Here is a 22,075-nt window from a genome sequence, read left to right on the forward strand (position 1 = left end):
GCATAATATGAATCTTTAAGGTTTTCAGGTTAGCCGTCATCACGATCATGACAATGTTTTTACATGTAATAACAATAATAATAATAATTAACGGTTTATTGAAAGAGCTTGGCAGCCAGAAGGCTGAAAATATACAGTTACATATTTGGGGAATGGGTTTCGAATTACAAATAATATACAAGTAACATAAGTGATACAAATAAGATATATAATAACTAGATGGGGAAAAGCTCAAACTACAGTTCATTTCCACATAGTGACAGTGCAAGGAGTAGTGTTTACTGGGAGTGAATACACTGGTTTATTACAAGTTATTGATAATTTTTACAATGGTTGGGACTGGGCTGTTCTTATAGCGAACAGTTCGTGCACGTATGGGCTGGATGCGGTTGTGGTGTCGAACAGCAATTCTCGGGCGAGGGATCTCAGGTGGTAGTAGGAGCCGGTGTCGAGGATGGTGTAGAAGCTTCTTACCAAATTTGCAGATGAGGTCGTGGTGATGGTCAGTGAGAGTCGAAAGGGTCAGTGTGTTGAGCGCTTCTTGATATGTGGAGTAGGAAGGGGAGAGAATAATCTTGCATGCCCTCTTTTGCACTTTTTCTAGGTGTTTACATTGTGTGGCATTTAGGGAGGAAGACCAGTTGGGGGAGACATAGGTGAGCTTGGGAAGTATGAATGTTGTGTAAACACTGAGGAGCTCGGGTGCAGGAACTCCGAGGGACTCGAGTCGGCGGAGGAGGTGGAGACGGAAACTGGAGGATTTGACAATTTTACTGACGTGTGGTTTCCAATTTAGTTTGTTGTCTATGGTGACGCCGAGGAGCTTCGTGGAATCTACCATTAATGGTTAGCTACTTCCAATGTTCCATTTATTAACATTAAATAACATTCTTTAAAACAACCAATTAATTTTACTACAGCTACAACCAGGGTCTTATTTTCTTCAGTTTTATATGTAGAACCAGTCAGTCACTGGTTTTGTAAACAATAACAAAAACAATGCCGTCTCGTCTCCTCGTGCGTTTTAATATTCTACGTATTATTAATGAATTGTATTGTTCATTTTGCACACAAACATTAATTCAATCAAAAAGACATTCAGTAATAAACAATAATGAATCTTTTGTACATAAGAAAAATGAAGGGTTACACGATTGTGCATGTCTGAACGTTGGCGGGCCGCTCAAACCAGTCGAAATTTGAAAATGTGTAGTGTTTTTTTTTTGTCAAAATAAAAACTCGCACAATTTGAGAACCTACTGTATTTGTAACATGCTACACATCTCCTTAAAATTGTACAAAATAATTTAATGAAGTACAGTTGGTCCTCACATTACGCGGTTAATGTAACCCAGAGGGTCCCGCGGAAAGTGAGGAACGCGTAAAGTGAACAACATAACATATGGGATTAATTGAAATGGAGTCCAGGCCGATCCCCAAACTCCACTTTTTGACGACACACAACTACTGTATGTTGTAGTAAAAATATTATCTTAACTTTATGATGGCATGCACACACAATTAATAATTAAGAGAAATATCAATAATATTAGGTTTTTTAACACTTACATTAGTAGAAAAGATGGCTGGGCACACGGGGATGGGGGGTTGGTTCCGAGGCAGAGGGCAGATTATTGGCCCTCACCTGTATCACTGGTATCAATTGTATCACTATCCACCACAGAGGCTTGCAGGGCCTCTTTGTTAAACCCCAAAGTCATATAAGTCCATATCCTCACTATAATTATCACTATCACTGACTTGGGCCGGTTGTGGTGGGTGGCGGGTAAAGAACTCGGTAATGTTTTGATGACTGGGCGACCTTGTGCGCACCATTTTCGGGCCTCTTACACAACATGGCAGATGGCGGGAGGTTTGGATCCAAAAATGGCGCGGCTTGCCAGCCGCTCTCCGCGTAATGGCGTTCGCGACCGCGGAATGTAAGAATGTTAGGTTCTGGCAAGGCACCGCGTTAACGGTGAAACGCGGAATGCGGGACCGCTTAATGTGAGGACCAACTGTATAATTTTGCAATCATTGATAAAATTGAAAAGTGGAAGTACATACAAGATTATTATAACAAGAGATACTGTAGCTCCATGTGCCTATGCCTTGCTCCAAGGCTCAGCACAAAACATATATTGCCATTCTTTTGTTTAGTTTCACAGATTTTTAGCAGAAGTGTTGCTGCAGGGATACATACCTATAGAGCAGGGGTTCTCAACCAGGGGGAATTCCCCCAGAAATGTGCATATATCTGAATCAATGTCCTGGGTTCAAGTTGATCCCAGGACAGACCTGAGAAGGGTGTTAGCCAGTGTGACCCTACCAAACGTCACTGGTTTCTTCCAGGTACCCTGGTTCCTCCTGCACTAACACTAAGGATCAAAATAGATTACCGTATATCTCGGCTTATAAGACGAAATTTGAACATTAAAAAAATATGCCCAAAGTTAGGGGGTCGTCTTAAGCAACAAATATAAAATTCTTACATCTTAAATATTGTGTCAAGAGTGGTGATGGAAACATCGTAAGCCACTCACAAAGTCCTACCAGTAATTATTTTATACTGAAACTTACGTTTGGCAAGCTGGATTCAAATTAAGATTACCGGTATATTAAAATAATAAAAATGTATTATAAACCTCTCTAACATACCCTGTAATAAACACAGCTGCTATCATCACACAGCTCCCCCCCCCCCAATTTGCCAGTGAGGAGACAAGAAAGGGAAAGTGACCGCGAGATTGGGCTATTTTTAGCCGTTGAGGTGATCAGTAATGCATACCGGGTATCGGTATATTTACTGATAATAATATTTTCTCCTATAAATAATTGATTTAAAATTTATTTTCTTACAAAGAATATTCAGTAAATGAGTGCGTTAATTCTTGAAACTATCGACAGTTAATTACAGACGCTTAAGTGACGTCACTAGTGTTTACACTACACCAGCCGGTTACATTTGATGCCATTACTTGAAATGAATTGGCCTTATTTTAAGTAACTAACTATAAATATATACAAAAATTAAAAAAAAAGATCAAAAGTGAGAAATAATATACTGTATGTATGTTGTGTTGTCAAAGTAAGAGGAACAATTGAAACTGCAATTGTGTAAATGAGGCAGAAAGTCAGGTCAGCAACCTGGGACTTGGTCACAATTTTCGTGATGCCATATGGCAGCAGGGTCTACCATTAGACAACACATTATGCTTCCAATATCTTCCCAGGCAGTAGTACCTCCCTGTTTGGTAGCTGCCTACTACCTACACAATTTCTAGTAATATTAATTTGATACATGATAAATTAGACAAACTGAAAATAAACATCAAATTTAATTACCAACACACTTCCCATTGGCAGCTGTAAGAGGGGGAGATGGGCTATTTTTATCCCGTCTTTGTGTCTGAAGTGGCCAGTAATACCATATATTTATTGATCATAATACGTTTCTCCTATAAATAATTAATTTAACATTTATTTTTTTACATAGAATATTCAATAAATGACTTAATTCTTTTAACTACCGACAGTAGTAAATTTAGGATGACAATGATGAAGAAGAAGGCAGGTCATCTGATTCGGAGTTTGATTCTTAATGATTACCATATATGTGTAAGGTGACCACGTCAGGTCATGTAACGGTATCTATCCCCAAACGTGATACCCCTTCTCTCATTTGCCTTGTCCAGTTGTTGAGTAATCACTCCATAAGCAATAGCACTCTCTCCGTGTGAACACTACGGTATATTAATACTGTATCCAGCTACCACAAAACCTCACCATGGCTCCAATTGTTAAACGCATGAGATATGAAGCTTGTTTTAAGCTGAAAGTGATAGCATATGCCCAGTCACACAACAATTGTGCTGCTTCAAGAGAATACGGTGTAACTGAGAAGATGGTGCGGGATTGGAGATCAAAGGAACACTTACTACGAAGTATGCCCAGGAATAAATGTGCAATGAGAAGAGGCACTGCACACTGGCCGATTCTAGAGAAGCACGCAGTAGACATGGTCCATGAGCAGTAGGGAGTGACAGTTTGGCAAAAGTTTTCAAAATCTAATTGCTTGGGTTGGATTATTTGTCTATCGGCCACGCTAATTCCGAATATGTTTGAGTTTTTTACATCATTGCATTAGAAGGTTTGTGGATACTTTTGGGTTTGGCATGAAAAATGCGAAAAAACTGTAAATAATAAAGGGACTGGCAATGTGGCACAACCTGTTAAAATCAAGTTATTGAATTGGATTATTCGACTACTGTGTACACTGGTTCATAATATGCTATTGTTTTACAACTCAATGCGCTACAAATTATGCCGATATTTTTGCTGCAAGTCACCACATAGGTATATTTCGAAAACCAGGGCCCAATATTACCAACGGCGTGGATAGATTCCGTGGAATGAATTCAGGACATTCCCGCTCATGGAACATTACCAAACTCCGTATATGTGCCAATGGCAGGCCAATGGCAATATTTACAGAGTTTGTTGAGGCTCCCTGGACGGGAATGCCCTGAATTTATTCCACGGAATCTATTCACGCCATTGGTAATATTCGTCCCAGGACTGATCAACGAATTCAGCCCAAGTAGCCTTGACTTGGACAGTTAAGGACAAAATCTCAGTCCGTACTTTTGAATAAAATATTGTTCAATAGGTGGTGATATTGAAGTGCTGAAAGTTGTTTTTTCTGTGTTGTTCAAAGGGCCGCCACCAAGATGGGTCGTCCTAAGATTGGCAACACTCAGCTGCGCCAGGGTAACGATAAGGTGTTCGGGGTTCGGATGCCTCTGCCATCTAACAAGATGCCTCTGAACAAGGAAGTTGGAAGTGCCCTGGCTTATGAAGCAGAAAACGAGAGGTTAAGGAGAAGAACAAATGCTTTTGATTATATGGATGCCACCAACAAGGTGACTGAGAAGGTACTGGATGTGTATAGGAAGGCCACTGTCCCCACTATCTCTGAAATCAGGGTGAAAATGAGAGTCCACGACCTGTGGAGGATGCGGAGGGAGACGACGATGATGAAGGGAAATGGACAGAAACAGAAAAGGAAGAAAATGAAGAACGGGAAGCTGAAGATGAGGTTCGAGGATATAGCTGAGAAGTTGTTTGATGTGGCAGACGACAGCAAAGTGCACGAACGAGAGAAAAGCTTCCTGGCAGCCCAGAGGAAACCGGGAAGGGAGGGCTGCATTGATGGCGTTGACAAAATTGTGACTGCCAAGCTGAAAGAAGAGAGGGAGAAGGAAGCGAAGAGGGCAAAGAAAAGGGCTGAGGAAGAGAGGAAAACTGAGAAGATGAGGTCAAAGAGTAAGGAGGAGATGGAGAGGATGTCGTGTCCAATGTTATTTAATGAACAAAATAACATCACACAAATATCTTATTTCAAGAAAACTCTGTAAAAAATTTGCAGATTGCATTACTAAATAATTTTAGTGTTCTTTCTCAAAAGGTGGGCTTAGTTATCAATGAAGAAAAAACCAAGTGTGAATGTAAAGGAAGAGGAACTGAATCCGTTTTTCTAAATGGAAAAATTGTTGACAAGTATAAATATTTAGGAATGTATATTGGCTTTACTAGTGAAAGTAAAGAGGCAGAAATATATATCAACTCCTTACTCAAGATTACAGCCCTTGAAGGCTCTTGTGGTAAAGGTGCTGGGGTACCCATACTGAGAATGATGTATATTTCTACCATCAGATCGACTATGCAGCACCTGTCCTCTCTTGTACCGGTGAAGGAAGGCTACGGAAGCTTGAGATCGTGCAATGAGAATAATTTTAGGGTGTCAAAAAAATGCAATGATTGAGATAATGAAAATGGAACTAAGGTTACAGAGGGTCAATGAAATTAATACAGTTGCAGCAGTTTGAGGGAACAGTGGGGGTAAATTTGTACAAGATATAAATGATGGTTTAAAAGGACCTTCTACAGGCAAGGCAAGAGAGGATACATGAATGGATTATTATTAAAAAATGTAATCTGGCAGACTGGTGTACAGCTGTTCAGAAAAGTTGTATGAATCCACCCTGGGAAGAACGAGATGTAGAGTTAGACGTAGTGCCTCTCACAATGAAGAAATCATTACATGAACCAGGACAGTTAAGGGCTTAATAATATTAGTAATTTGCCTAAATTAAACACATATTGTGACGGTTCAGTTATGTCAGGGCAGGGTGCGGGATCCTTACACAGAACAAGAAAATGTTGACATCAAAATTGGACTTCGGTTGAGCAGTTTTATTTCATCAACACAAGCTGAGTTATATGCAATGTTAGTAGTATTGAAAAATGTTGTAAAGAGGTATAAAGATGCATATTTTTTTGTTGATAGTAGGGCAGCTTTGGATTCTTTGAACAGTGAGAGTCCAGTCTTTATTGGTTCATGTAGAAAATTAGTAAATACAATAAGGAAAAATGGCCATAATGTTCAATTTGTATGGGTCCCTTGGGGATTGAAGCGGTAGATGTAATAGCCGCGGAAAAGGCCGAGATCGACGTAATATGTACTAAAACCTTGAAGCAATTAAGGAGCAAATTACGGAAAATACGATCAATACCAGAAAAGTGAACATTACCGTCATGAACACAAAATTTACATATGGGAAAGATTCGGTGTATATGACATTAAGATTATGATATAAATATTATTGGCAGCTGAGAGAAATGAACAGGATAAAGAATGTAGAGTTTGTAGAACATCCAGATCCCACATTATATACTGGAATGCCCATTGCTTAATATGCCCATATAAATAATGTCCCCATGCAAATAGAGTGGATGTTTGCAAATGGGAAAATAAATGAAATATTAAAGAAATATAGAAATTTTGCATCTAGAATATAACTATGTATTATAACTAATTATATGAAATATTAGGGATTTATGTGAGTCCTGAGAGGGACATTCCTGGACTGGGGTGAGGATGACTTCATCCCTTTGAGATATATTAATGTTTTTTTTGTATATCAATAAACAACCCCATCATGTAAGTTACCTTAACTTCCCTTAATGCATACCATACATTTGCTTATTTTATGCTAATTTTTGGATTTGAGTGTCCCGATTTACATATATTTTTTGCATTACAGACCGGCTCCGTACGAAAACCTACCGCCGATACCCCTTTCGCCAATTGAGGACGACCCCGTGTGTGATTATTACCGCCGGGAGGTACGTGTATCGGACGTGACTTTACCCGAAGAGACATCCGGTCCGCGGAAATGCGTCCGCATCCGTGCCGACGACCGAGATGGCATTTGCGACTTTCCTACACTTCCATCTCCCGGCAAATTTCTTACATTGTGTCGACGTTCTAAAATCTGGGCGTTAAGAACGACAACGTTGTATATTCCCTCGTCGTGAACGTTGCCAAACAAAAGATGAAGGGGAGAAGTGATTATGTTGATGACTGTGGTGTATGGGACAGTTGCAAAGGTAGCACGGTTAATAGTTACGTTCTGCTAAATAGTGATAGTGGATCGAGAGTAATTTATTTGAAGAACAATGTGTATTGTACAGAGAGTCGCGTGGGAGGGAAATCGAAGCGGCTTCCGCTAGCTCCGCGGCCACGCGGACGAAGCTTCGCCGTTACTACGCCACCCGACGCCTCATATAAGAAGCGGGTGTTGGGTGGTGTGTTTGATGGCTTGTCTGTGGTGGTGGTGTCTATGTGGACACAACAGTGTTACATGGTAATGCAAAAAATTCTACCCGGGCGTACGTACGGAGTAATCCTACTGTGTTAGAGAGGAGATGAAAAGCAAGACACCCCGCGAGGTGAATGGTTGAAGAAAATTCGTTGGAGGCACCGAGAGACTTTAAACAGATTCGCAATAAGATATACAATGAGTCGAGAAACGACAGACCACAGAGAGCGAATATCGCGGATGATGTGCTGTCCGTGCTAAACGATAATGCGAGTGTTCGCAAGAAAGGGATGCCGCCTTGTGTTATTCTATATTCCAAAGAACAGATGGAGGATTTGAAGCGGAATGTTTGTGTTGGTAGTGTTTTAGGACATTTAACGTGGATGCGTGCTTTGTAACGACAACAGTCTACAAGAACAAATCGGTGTTACATAAGGAGTCAGGTGACTTTCTAATTTTTCTGGGACCGATGTACTTACACTGAGATGGTGCTTTCGAAACTTACCATTCCTTTTTTGCACACCTAAAAGCAAAACTTGTAGACTCCATTGAAATACGCATAGGCAGTGATTAGGAACTGGCCTTGATGAAAGCCATTACGAGTTGTTTTCCAAAGACAGTGTATATTGTGTGCAGTAAACAGACAATGTTTCCAGGCATCTGTGTCACGTTGTTGGTTGTAACGCACACGAGAGACTTGCCACTGTAAATAAAATTTTTGGTGAAGGCTACCTGTAATGATTTGCTTAGTTTTGAGGAAAAATTTTTAAAATTAGAACCCCACTTTATGAATTTTCCCACATTTAGAACGTATTTTGAAGCCATTATTGTATTCGTGTGTGTGTGAGCCTCGGCATTTCTGCAAAGCTCTGGACAAATAATAACTGTGAATCTGTAAATAATATTTTGAAATTGACTGTGAACTGGACACCTTCCAGAATTGGTTGAGAAGCTGTGTAGCGTGAGTAGGCTACAAATGTTAGATTTGCGTAGGGCATTATATGGAAATGGTAATTTGCCTCGGTACAGAAAGTATGTCCTAAAGAAAGAGGTTTGGGTAAAAAAGAGTGAAGACGAGAAAGCAAAATATTTACCTGATTTTTTGAGCAGGAAAAAATGTATTTCAAATAAGATAGAAGCCACATGTGTTAAGTCCCCAATACAAGCCAAGTTGCTAAAAAACCCGGTCAAAGAAAATGTAACCGTAGTGAGCGGGTTAGGTTATGAGGGCCTGTCAGTAACAATTCCTTTTACTCTCATACTTATTACCATTGGTAGCAGAGGCTCGTGTAATGATAGTAACAAGCAATCGGGAAGAAATAACGGTAAATACTGTAGGTCAATAATAGACACAATATACTAATACAAAAATTATTTAAACATTAATATGAAAGTAGGAGAAAATGTATATGTACCAATAGACGAAATCTAGTACTAGGCCCTCAGGCTCAACATACTCACACCACTACTGGGTGGACATACTCAATAACACTTCCAACCCTATTGGGTGAACATACTCAATAACACACCACTCTTATAGTCACTTAGCACCATAAAGACCAGGTGCAACTGCCACTACCACCTTCGGTCGTCGGGAGTGATACTCGAGCAACGGCCGTGGGGTACTTTCCGACGAACTCTGGAGATCCCGGTGGATTAATCCCACCACACAAATAGCCCTACTGAGTTAGACACTCATCCACCACTGATGGGGGCTGGTAGTGGTGTGTGGCTTGGGGTCGCCTCGCAGGCCGAGCGTTAGGGCCCGACGAGCCAGCTGTGGGGGCCATGGGTAGTCTGACGGCCGGGTCTCACGAAGGTAACTGATCCTACTGGACCTCGGACATCTCCCCAGACTTAGTGGATACAACATCCGGACACGGGGACGTTAAAGACATAAATATGACTTTGTAATAGGCCCCTGTCTCGTCAACAGAACGTATTATATAAATGGGTCAATACATCTGATATTATATTCAGATTCACCACCCTGTAACTTTCCACTGTAAGACATGAGATGGACACGTGAGCGGGCAACTCGCCCAAGAGAGCGAGACCCATAGCTTGGCATTTCTGTAAGCACACACTGCGATGCCCCTAAGCTTCGGTGGCTCGCCTCAACTCGTATCGAAAGGACGTGACCTAACGTTTATCGTACGTAAACGCCGTCCCTTTCTCGTTCACTCCTAGACAGTGAAACTTACGGTTGATATACACTCAGGAATTATAACTACAACCTTTTATAATAAAACAAAGGAACTACCGTTTGGGTCTCGTTACTTAAAACCCAAATATAAATACGTGTGAACGGACTGGTTAATTGGACAAGCAGCCGATTCAACTTCACTCGGAGCATATCAACTACGTTACTTGCACGATCAACTATTAATTGGGTCAAATCACTTAAAGAAGGGCGAATTACAACACAGAGTGGAATGGCATACCTGTATGGATGAAGGGACGGGCACTCGCTAACGGTAGAAATGCCCGCGGCGCCCTCACTCAAAATAGGCCGGGGAGTCCACCTACTTCTATTCCGATGAATTAATTTACTGTACACTCTGACGTTGAAACTGAGACTATAAACTCGGTTTCATTCCCTACTATCAAAAGCAAAATTAAATTGATTACAAAGGGTTAGATGGCAACAGGTCCCAACATACAGCGTCTGCTACGAAATCCACGGATTATATTCAGAGTTCCCTACAAACAAAGACGGGGAAACGGGGGACGTTTCCACTGGGGGACTCGCGGGGTTTTGTGGACGTTTGAGCGTAATATGAATCCTTAAGGTTTTCGGGTTAGCGATCATGACAAGGTAACTGTACTTACATGTTAATAGCTGTATTAGTGTATCTTTATGACAACTATATAATAAATGTGCATTGTATAACATTGATATTTTGAACATGTACTTAACTTTTGTGTAAATAAATGTATTTCACTGTCAACAAAAACGTATTTTCTTTGTTGGTAGATTCTTTATTTATCGTAAACAGATTGTGAAACCTGCACCAGCAACCAATAGCGGCCAGAACCTAGGCTAAATTAGATTAAATTACCCAAATGTATATACATTTGTACAAAAGTCAAACTGAGATTACATCATTTGCACCTGCTTTTTTGAAGCCAAATTTTTTAGCTTATTGACTTAGATAGGATAATTCCCACCCCTCCTCACAGCACTTCTATAGCGGCCTCATTAGTAGCGGCGCTTAGCAAAGTGGAAGTGTTGTCAGTACCGGTGAGAGTGGATAATACCAGATTGGCTCTTGATATAGACACAGGTGCTTGCACTAATGTATTGGCCTTGACATCATATCGCGAGTTACAACGTAAATTCCCTCACCGCAAATTCAAATGGAGGCCTAGTAACGCTGAGCTCGAAGGATTTTCCGGTACTCGGCTGAGCATCAAAGGAATGGTGACGTTACCGCTCGGATTCTCAAGACGTGGTACGCCCTTCTACGCAGACTTTTATATAGTTCGGCAGTTGAATTTGCCAGCCGACGGGTTACTTGGTCTACCGACTCTTCGAAAGAACGTGATAGATGTTCGTCCACGTAATAATAGTGTTACGTTTAAAGGTGTTTCCTTCACAGCAAAGAGTCATTCTGAACCTATGCTCACCGCTAGGACGAAAGTGTTGTCTACCAATCCTATTAAGAGGAAGGCGGATCGTGCGTCAGAGATACATCTCGACCTCGACCGCACGCCTTCCCAGCGTGATTACAGCACCAAGAGTTGGAAGATAGTACCTGCAATTTTGAAGAGTACTCTCCATTACCAGAATGAGGAATTCACCAACACAACAATACTGTGAGCTGAAGTGAACATTAGTTTCTGCAAATGATTCATTCACTGCCCGGGGTGTGACAGGACGTGACTGCAGTTGTTGAGACTACTCATAAATCGACGTCCTGTCAACAAAATTCTTTCGTATGGCGTGAACAACCCCCAGTTACCAGCACCCAGCACCCACCCTAGTGATGATGACATATCCGGTCTGAGAGATGGTCTCTGCATTCTGAGGTATGGTGTTGTGGATGACGTTGTGTCACCATTAGCGGCGGTTTGCTGTACTTGGGATTTTTTCTGAACGTTGACCCAGTCACCGGACCTTGGAATCAGCTGTGTCTGCTGTAAGACACACACACAAGTCTACGAGATTGCGGCAGCAATTTCTCAATATCGTGAATCTTAAAGAAAGGATGTTATTTGTGTGATTTTCTAGATATCACAACAATGTCGAAGTGCAACCAAATAAATTCCCAATTCGAGGTATTGTTGCGAATTGCCAACAGACTCGACTGGCCGGGATAGATCAAATAGCGCCACATGTTAAGGTGATCGATCGTCCACAGGGCAAGACACGCCTGTTAGAGCTGCTTGCCGACTACAGAAATAGTAGCCTTGCCAGGGGAAACGCTAGGTCAGACAGATTTAACATCCCATCATATAGCATTAAAGGAAGGAACCGACCCTATTTACGTAACAGCTTATAGACTACCTCATAGCCAGTGCACTGTAGTGCAAGATATGGTACAGGGTATGTTAGATGAGAATGTCATTAGACACTCAAAATCCCCCTTTAATAGCCCATTATTCCTCGTCCCGAAAAAGGATGGCGGATGGCGCCTTGTCGTAGATTTCAGGCGCGTAAATGATCAAACAATCCCCGATAGGTACCCAATGCCTATCTTGAGCGACATATTGCAATCCTTAGGCACGGATAATGCAGTATTTAGCAACTTAGATTTGCTTAGTGGGTATTGGCAAATACCACTCGATGAAAAATCACGAGAAATCGCAGCATTTAGCACGCCTCTGGGCCACTTTGAGTTTCTACGAATGCCATTTGGTCTCAGAAATGCCCCACTAACATTTCAAAGAATGATCAACACCCTGTTTGCCGGACTAATTGGTAACACAGTCTGCGCTTATTTGGATGATCTAATAGTAGTCAGTAAGGACGTCGATTCCCATCTGATAAAACTGCGTGAAGTTTTGGCCAAACTTTCCACAGCAGGACTCAAAATAAAACTCTCAAAGTGCGAGTTTTTAAAATCCAGAATCCATTTCCTTGGTCATGTAGTCGACGGTGAGGGCATACACACGGTTAATGATAAAGTCAAAGCTGTATCTCAGTTCCCGCGTCCTACCTCGAATGATCGTGTGCGTAGCTTTCTCGGATTATCGGGTTATTATCGTTCCTTTATCGAGGACTATGCAACATTAGCATCGCCCCTAACGAGGTTGCTCAAAAAAGATGCAGTGTTCAAATGGGATGCTGAACGCGAGGAAAGTTTTACGGCATTGAAGACGGCGCTAACCAATGCCCCGGTTCTAGCATTCCCAGACTACACTCGACCTTTCACTCTTTGTACCGACGCTCCCGGAATTGGAGTCGGAGCAGTGCTCGTGCAAGAGGACACGCGTGGGAAGTTTAGAGTGATAGCATTTGCAAGTCGCAAACTAATCGATGCCGAAACACGTTATTCGGTGACACATTTAGAAACGTTAGCCGTTGTGTGGGCACTTAAGAAGTTCAAAGACATTATCTTTGGCTACAAGATAACTGTTTTTACTGATCGTGCGGCAGTCACCGAACTGTTCCGTGGCAGAAACTTATCGGGCAGATTAGCACGCTGGTATCTGACAATTCAAGAGTTTGACCCCGAATTTAGGTATTTACCTGGGAGGGCGAATGTTGTCGCCGACGCTCTGTCAAGAAATATAGCACCAGTAATGCCTGTATCAACATTCACTCTTTCGCAGCTGGAAGATGAGCAACGACGCGACCCATATTGGTCACCTGTTATTTTTGTTCTCGAATAGGGCGAGGATGTTAAACTCCCCAAGTTATTTCTTCCCTTAAGTCAGTTTGAATTACGACATAACGTACTCAATAGGACGAGAAAATCTCCCGAGGGTAATGTGTCTCAAATAGTCGTACCTGACACGTTGTGCAAAGCAGTAATGACATTGTTCCACGATGTCCCACAAGCAGGTCACCAAGGTCGTGATAAATGCTTAGCGGATTTACGAAAGAAGTATTTCTGGAACACTATGAAGAAAGACATAGAATTACACATAGCTAATTGTTTGGCATGTGCTCAACATAAAGGATCAACAGGATCACCTGCCCCGATTCTACAATATCCTACACCAGACCGTCCGTTTGACACAGTCGCTGTTGACTTGTTACAACTCCCAATGAGTCATCAGGGATCAGGATACGTCTTAGTGTGTGTGGATCATTTTTCCAGGTTCGTGGTCTTAGTCCCACTAAAATGCAAAACGGCCGAAGCAGTAGCCTATGCATTAGTGATGAATCTCATATGTCCATATACTATGCCTAAAGTTTTACTCTCTGATAATGGAACAGAGTTCAAGAATGAGCTAATAGAGCATATATGTGCACAATATGGAATTAAACAAACTTTTGTGACAGCTTATCATCCACACGCTAATGGCCTTGTTGAAAGAACCAATCGTAAAATCCTAGAAATACTGCGTCCAATTGTTAGTGGTTTTCAATACGCATGGGAGGATTGGTTACCGCAGGTTGCAGCGTCGATAGATGGGTCAGTTAATAGCTCTACGGGCAAAACACCCTACTATATTGTCTATGGTACAGATAAACGTCTGCCTTACGACATCCTTACAGAGGCGCCATACCCGGTATATAATACGGATGATTTTGCGGCAAAACAAATTCGTGTCTATACAGAAATTCATAACCGAGTACGATCGCAGCTAGCGGCGTCAGGCGCCGAAATGATCATCAAACAACATAAACATGCTAAACCTATCGCACTGAACGTTGGGGACGCTGTTATGTTACGGGAACCTGAAAGGAACTCCAAACTTTCTGGTCCATTCCGCATAATCTCAAAAGAAGCAGGCAACAAATTCAAAATATGGAAGCCTAATGCACAGATCGCAGATGTCGTGCACGCGGATCGTCTGAAGAAGACCCAGATAAATGTCTTACCTCCAGTTGATGATAATGTGATTGATACATCCTTACAGACTGTTCAGAAGCAGAATGTCCCAAATGACTATTGTATGAAACTACGTTCTGCGAGTAGACGTTAACTCGTTTGTAATTCCTTACGGAATGGCTTGGATCGTCAGTGTCTTGCTTCTACTCTGTTGTGGCACCGTTGTGTTGACGAAAATGTCCACTTGTGGCACCTCTCGGACACGTTCTCATAGTTGAGGACGTGATGAACGTCGAGTGTGAACTACAGCCACTACTCCAACTTCCGCGTCGGATGGAAAACGTCGACGGCCAACTACAATCGGCATTGGACATCCTTCGTAGTCTCGGCACAGCTTCGAAGAATGCGACAGTGGTTTCACAAACTATAGACCTTCTACACTTTCGTCTCCAGAACCTTCGCGAGTTTCTAGTTGATGTGGGGAAAAATCTACCTGCATCTCTAGCGGATCTTGCTCAAGAAGTGCATTATCGGGCACGACGAAAAGGGGTCTCTTTAATTTTGTGGGTCTTATCCAAAGCGCTTTGTTCGGCACGGCAACGGCCGATGATGTAGCTAAACTGGGGGACCGAATGAACGTTGTCGTTCAGGCTGTATCTCGACAGAATCGCGTTATTTCTCAAACCTTTCAAGCGATTACTGCTCTAGAATCAAAGGTTAATGCAATCATAATGGAGTCTAACCAAGTTTCGAGGATTGTTACTAGGTTACAGAAAGCAATCCCGACGTTAGAATGGCTCCTTTACTTCACAGAATATTTGCATGCTGCTGAAATTTCAGTTCATAAAATTGTAACCTCTAAAAATGAACTAATAGACAGCATTGTAGATGCCGGGATAGGACGTGTGGACGCAAAGCTTGTGCCTGTGCAGACGCTTCTTGAAGCTTTAAAAATAGCCAAGTTGCAGTATCATTTAACTCCTATTTTCAATGACAATGAGGTTCACTATTATTACCCGCTGTTGGAGTCGACCCTCACGCACAACGCAATCCTGATACACATTCCTATGCGAGGGCAACGTGAGTTTAATGCATGGCATTTAGAACCCTTCCCCTGGTTTGGGAACGACACACTGTATACCCTAGATATATTATTTTGTAAACATGGAAGGACCACCAGCCAAGAAGAGACGACCTAATTTAGTGAGGCTGAAGTATACGCTCTTGTGACTGAGGTAGCCAAAAGAAAAGAAATGATTTTAAGGAAGTTGGACTCAAGTAGTTGTACACTTCAACTCAAAAACCAGCCTGGGGTGAAGTGTTAAATGCGGTGAATGCTGTTGGTATAGTCACCCGCAATGTTACTCAAATTCGACGGAAGTTTTCTGATGATCTTCGTGTTAGCGTTAAGAAAAAAGCAGCACAAGATAAGAAATATGCTGGTGGAACAGGTAAGTCATAATATTGTTAGCGTGGTTATTGATTGACAATATGAAACAAACTTAACTATGGTTTTTCTGAGGCTTGGTACGATTTTCGTGTTTGTAAACTCAAGGAAGTAAGTAGTGTGGTGGCTCTCCATCGTGAATGAATACACATATTTTCCTTATATGAGCGCATTCATTAAAAGAAACATCGTTCTTCGAAGTTTTCCGTGTGAGTAAATAGTAAAAACTTTACCGTTCAACCTAAATTTTTTTTTTTTTTACGTGGATTAACCAACCCAGGCACAGTCACTGACCCACGTCGGGGCCTGTAATAATAATTCTTTAGTACTATTAATAATAATAACTCTTTATTAATAATAATATTAATAATAAATAACCATAAATACCGAAATGAAAACACAAAAAGTGAGAATCAATATACAGTATGTATGTTGTGTTGTCGATATTACGAGAAACAATTGCGACCCTGCAATTGTGTGTAAATGACACATTTAGTCACATCAGCAACCTTGGACTTGCTCCTAATTTTCGTGATGCCATATGGCAGCAGGGTCTACCATTAGACAACACATTATGCTTCCAATATCTTCCCACCCGGTAGTCAGGGAAGTCTGTACTTGTCAATAATTTCCCCACAACTTTTGGATTTTCTTATTATACCTATCTCCTACGTCTCATGTACATTGCCATCGTCAGAGCTGTCATAGATTATGCCTCTCCTGTCCTTGTAGTTGCCTCCCAGAGCGAGAAACAAAGCATAGAGAAAATCCAAAACAGAGCGATGAGACTCATCCTCGGCTGCCCTATGACCACCAGAATAGAAGTCATGCAGCGCGAACTAATTCTGCTTCCCGTCTGCGATCGAATTACTGCTCTCAATGCCATCCTTGGTGTTAAACTTCTTCGCAGTGAGCAACCGACTCCCCTGTCGCGCTCACTGAACTCACATCTTAACACCCTCCTGCGCCGGCCTGTCCCCATTACTTTCCCCCCCTCCCTCTCAACTCTGGCCCGTCCACACTGCTGCTGACATCCTGCGTTATCACTTCTACACCCCCTCGACCTCTCTCCCTCCCGAGTACACTCATCTGCCTCTACCGCCGTGGACCTCCCCGTGTGTTGATGTTGTCGTCCACACCTTCCCTGGTCGTAAATCCACCCAACTGAGGTATATGCTCAAACTTAACTGCCTTGAGCAGATTAATGATGTCGCTTCCTCTCTAAAGACCTCCCACCCTCCTATCCTCGTCTACTGTGTTGGGTCTGTTACCACGCTGGGCAGCGCTGGGGCAGCTGTGTGGATTCCTGAGCGCCAGGCCTGCAGGAAAATCAGGGTCCACGACTGGGCCTCCTCCACTGATGCTGAAAGCATAGCCATCCTCGCGGGCATTCATGAGGGGGCGATCTATGCTCGCACTGAACGCTGGAACCTCCTTATAATCAGTGACAGCACTTCTGCGCTAGCGAGGCTCAAATTACCCTCCCACTCCTCCCCTGCCACCGAACACACCCTAGCCGCCGTTGCCGGGCTAGAACAAACTGATGACATCCGTGTCAAGTTTCTTTGGATCCCGTCACATATAGGAATAACTGCCTGTGACACTGTTGATCGGCTTGCCAAAGAAGCTACACAAGAAGAAGATATTGAAGCCACTCTCGCCCTCTCCCTGAATCATCTCAAATCTCGCATACACGCCACACAACGAGAGGCATTCAACGAAAATTGGACACACCTGAAACAACGGGGTAGCGTCACACTATGCCACTATGACGCTGTAACCGGTGACGACAACAGCCACTACAAAGAATATTAATCCCTAACTCGATCTCAACAGCTTATATACATGAGACTGCGCCTCGGGTACAGGTACCTATGGGAGTACATTGGCAACCCTGAGCCTCACCGCACTGTTTGTAAACTTTGTGGCCAACCCGACTCTCACACCCTCTCTCACTACATCCTCACTTGCCCTATGACCTCCTCCTATAGGTCCCCAGCCGTTACCAACACCTCTTCCCTCCCAGACCAGATATCCCTCCTCCTAGTCACAGGCCTGGCATTTGACATTATTAGGGACCTGCCACACTTTGGCATAAACAGATAAAATGTACGGGGAACTTTCCCCCCACACACTCATCATTCTCTCACTTTATGTAACTTGACAGAACCTATGACCCTATAGGCTTTTACGCCCTTAATGTACGAGTCATAAAGGCAAGTATGAACTTTTCATACTTCCCTGTTGGGCACTGTAAACGCTTCTGCGCTTCACCTTGCACAGGATGTAAGGGGGTGCCCAATAAACTAGCCCCCTCGGGGGCAAATCTGAATCTGATTATACCTATCATATAGTTTACACAATTTTAAGACATTTGTCATTGTGTCGCAACTGACGTGGAACAGAGATAGTTAATATGAGTTTGTGTGGCAGGGCGGCGGAGGCCTCCCGTTGGTAAAGGAAGTTAGGTTAGGTAGGTTTGGTTACTGTTATAAACTACTTATTAATAATTACGTTATTTCCGACGGTAATGAAGGTCATAATATGTAGCTTACCATATAATTCCTCTTTTTTATGTCGTTAATTTTCATTCATCAATAGATTTATATTCATATTTGGTATACATTAATATGTGAATCTTACTTTGTAAGGCTTATAGGCAAGGATGTTCTATCCTATGAGTTTACAACTAATACAGGTTGAAAATTTCTGGCTGCGACTATTTTTTTTTACTTATTTTACCATTTATTGTTTGTTACCTTAAATCTAATTAACTTTTGACATAGATAAAGGAGAATTTTTGTGGCTACAGCTACAATGATAGGTTAGGTTATAATGTTTGGAACTATTTCAGTAGATTCCTTTGTAACTATGATTTCTGCCAAGTATAACAGTTAGCGTATAGTGTATGTAACCACAGCTCACAGTAAGAGTTATTATTTATTTTTTCTCTTCAAGGTGGCGGCCCCCAAATTGAAATTACATACACTGCAATTGAAGAAGCAATTCTTCAACTATTAGATCCAGCCTCTATACATGGGATTCCAGGGGATGTTGAAAGTGAAGAACCTATTAATGGTAATTCAGTCAAAATACTTTTCCAACCCCGATATATTTTGTTCTTTTCTGTCTGTTTTTTATTTAAAAAAAAAACGTTTGGAGACATTTTTTCACATCTTGATTTGGAAATACTGTACACTATACTGATTTTTATATAATTTTGAAAAATAACCACTAGTAAGTTGGTTTCATTTCTAGCTTGTTTATTGCTTCCCTAAGTTATATATTAAATGTTGTTATAACTCGTATGTTAATGGACAAAATTGAGAAATGCAAATATAAGAAATTTAACGCCTAGTTGATATTTAGATTTAAAAATATTTTAAACAAATATATTTAGATGGTCAACACTATTTTTCAAACCATTATTTTTCCTAAAAGCTTTTATATATTTGGAAATACAGTGTAATATTTTAATTATACTCTTAACATAAACTTCAACCAACCTATTATACTACATTTCTTTCCAGAAGAAGAAAGAGAACCAACCCCCGGACCCTCAGGAGCTAGGTTTACGGCTAGTTGTTTCCGAGAGGAATTTATGTTTCGGCCCGTTCAAGAGAAAGATGATTCTATAACCCTCATTCTGAATGAGGATATACAGGAACATGATATCACAGTACCCATTGTGCATTTAGAACCTGAAACTTCAGCACCTACAAACATTCCTGGATTTTCATCATCCGGAACATATGAGGTAGAAACATGTAGTTCAAGCAATACTCGTCAACCTATTGCTGCTACCACGGAACAGCGAAGTAGGTCTAGTACCCCTTCTGCCACAGCTGTTAGGTCAACTGTAACTGGTGATTACACTGATGAACTGGGTTCATCTCCAATGCCAAGTACGATCAGAAGTGGCAGGAGGCCACGAACCTCTTCTGCCTGAAAAGATGAAGATCATCTTCCAGAGATGCTTCGTGTTCAAACACAAATGAGGGACAGTTTTTTACAGCTTGTAGCTAACACCGAGTGCATAACTTTTGCAATGCTATGCATTGCAAAAGTTATGCAGTCGAAAAATCCTATCCTATGATGCTGTGTTTATGGTATGTGTATATGTAGTTGCTTACTTAGGTAAGTCCTTTACTTTTGGTAAATGTGTTAATAGCGTAGTTGAACAGTCATCAAACACTTATTATAAATTTCCCTTTGAGTGATTGTTATGAAGGAAGACGGCATGTTCAAAAATTGTGTAACTTTCACTTGCAGCCTATACTAGTCATGAAAATGTAACGAATATTTATCTCTCCATAAGTTCATTAAAATCACGAAGTTAAGTGAAAGACACACATTTGTTAACTCATAACATGTGTTGCAGTGGTACTACGGGTAATGTTTACCCAGGTTTTGGGTAAAAGTTCCTACCACATTCAAAATTATGTGTTTGAAAACAGGCTCATGTACTTATTTTTATTTTTTAAAGGTTCCTTTATTTTGTAAGACGTAGTCAATTTCCAGTTCAACGTGTTTTATTTATTAGTTTGCGAAGTACGATTCAAGTAGGTTGAAACAGAAATAATGGTGCAAATTCACCAACAGCCTACTGTAATCGCTGCTATTTAACACACATTAGTCTCCAAAGCGCAAGTTGTTGCATTGGTTCTTTCATAAGGATGTGCTGTCTCATGTTACATTTTATAGCTTAACAAGCAAAGAGTATTCTATTTTTTCTTTATTACTTATAGTAGTACAGTATTGGGTTACAAGTTTCTTTTAATTTACGGGTATTGATGCAGGTAATTCTAGACATGAAAATTATACTGTATTCCATTCTTAAATCTAAAAAATTGCAACAAATAACAGTAGTTGTATTATTTTTTCACAACGATGTGGTGACCCATGTCAATTTGTGTAGTTTAAGATGCAAACAGTAGCAATATTTTTTTATTGTTTCAATTTCTCAAAAATGTTTTATATAAGGATTTTTTGTTTCACAAACTTTAGTGCCTTTGGTATTTAGTAGTATTAAAAGTATACTGTATTGGAATCAAATTTGCTCAAGGATATAGTACATATATTATTAAGGTAAAAGAAAGCCATTTAATTTCTATAAAGAAGTTCATTTTAGTATGTCCAGTACTGTATATTGAAAATAAAAGTTTAATCAATGTACGCTTTATTCGCATTACCTCTGAATACTGCACTAAAAAATACTATTTAAACAGAGGAAAAATGTATTGGTGAATTGATATTTGATTTTAATTCATCAATTAAACCAATTACGGACTACATTGGCTCGGACTGCTTGGCCTGTCCCTGCTACAGCTTCAGCTGTATCTCCAAGTACATGTTGAAAGGTTCCACTGGCGTAAAATCTTAAGGCAACTAACACTTGCGTGTGTATGGGAACAGCATGAGATCTTCTCGTTCTACGTCTTAAAAATGGATCTAAATCTTCACACAGTCTTAGAATTTCACATCGAGGAAACCTATAATATCTAATTAGATTTTCATCGCTTATATTTATTTCGTTTATTCATCATGGAATTCATTGGGATTTTCTTATTTACTTGTTTACTGTAATAATTTATTATTTGTAATCGATTTATTATTTTATTGTTATAGTTACATTGACATTGACAGCTAAGAAGTTTTTGATGTTAGTGTTCATGTTTTCCAATTTTTTTATCCCACAGTAATCATGAGTGGTAAGAAAAGAAAGCTTAGGACTGACAGGGAGATCCAAGCTGCATTATTTGAAGCTTCTGACAGTGAGGAGGAGGCAGAACGTGTAGATGATCCTAATTATGTTGTTACTCAGGCTGCTGTCTCTGCTGTTGATGACACTGCTGAGGACGACACATCACCACGTCCAAGTACCAGCCGCTCAAGCTGCGCCGGAAGATCACTGAACGTATACGGGACAGATCCTGGCTGCGGGACAGATCACCAGCTGCGCGCAGGGACAGTTCACCAGCTGCCGCGTATACGCAAGGGACAGATCACCAGCTGCT

The 22,075-nt window shown here is 41.1% G+C and overlaps 1 protein-coding gene across 1 annotated transcript; it reads left to right on the forward strand.

Annotated features, from left to right (window-relative positions):
* Positions 1–3,787: 3,787 nt before the first annotated feature.
* On the forward strand, positions 3,788–21,231 carry LOC121867392. Its single transcript, XM_042367307.1, has 6 exons — positions 3,788–4,032; positions 7,107–7,303; positions 7,537–7,709; positions 15,894–16,062; positions 19,017–19,136; positions 19,589–21,231. The coding sequence occupies exons 1-6, from the start codon at positions 3,788–3,790 to the stop codon at positions 20,005–20,007; spliced, it is 1,323 nt and encodes a 440-aa protein (XP_042223241.1). The 3' UTR covers positions 20,008–21,231.
* The last annotated feature ends 844 nt before the right edge of the window (positions 21,232–22,075 follow it).

This window comes from Homarus americanus, unplaced genomic scaffold (assembly GCF_018991925.1).
Source record: "Homarus americanus isolate GMGI-L3 unplaced genomic scaffold, GMGI_Hamer_2.0 scaffold8315, whole genome shotgun sequence".
Classification (NCBI taxonomy): Eukaryota; Metazoa; Arthropoda; class Malacostraca; order Decapoda; family Nephropidae; genus Homarus; species Homarus americanus.

Coding starts and splice junctions, on each gene's coding strand:
- LOC121867392 (XM_042367307.1), top strand. CDS start 3,788: ATGGCTCCAATTGTTAAACGCATGAGATATGAAGCTTGTTTTAAGCTG. Junction 4,033..7,106: donor GTAGACATGGTCCATGAGCA/GTAGGGAGTGAC, acceptor TTTGCATTACAG/ACCGGCTCCGTACGAAAACC. Junction 7,304..7,536: donor TCCTACACTTCCATCTCCCG/GCAAATTTCTTA, acceptor TGTATTGTACAG/AGAGTCGCGTGGGAGGGAAA.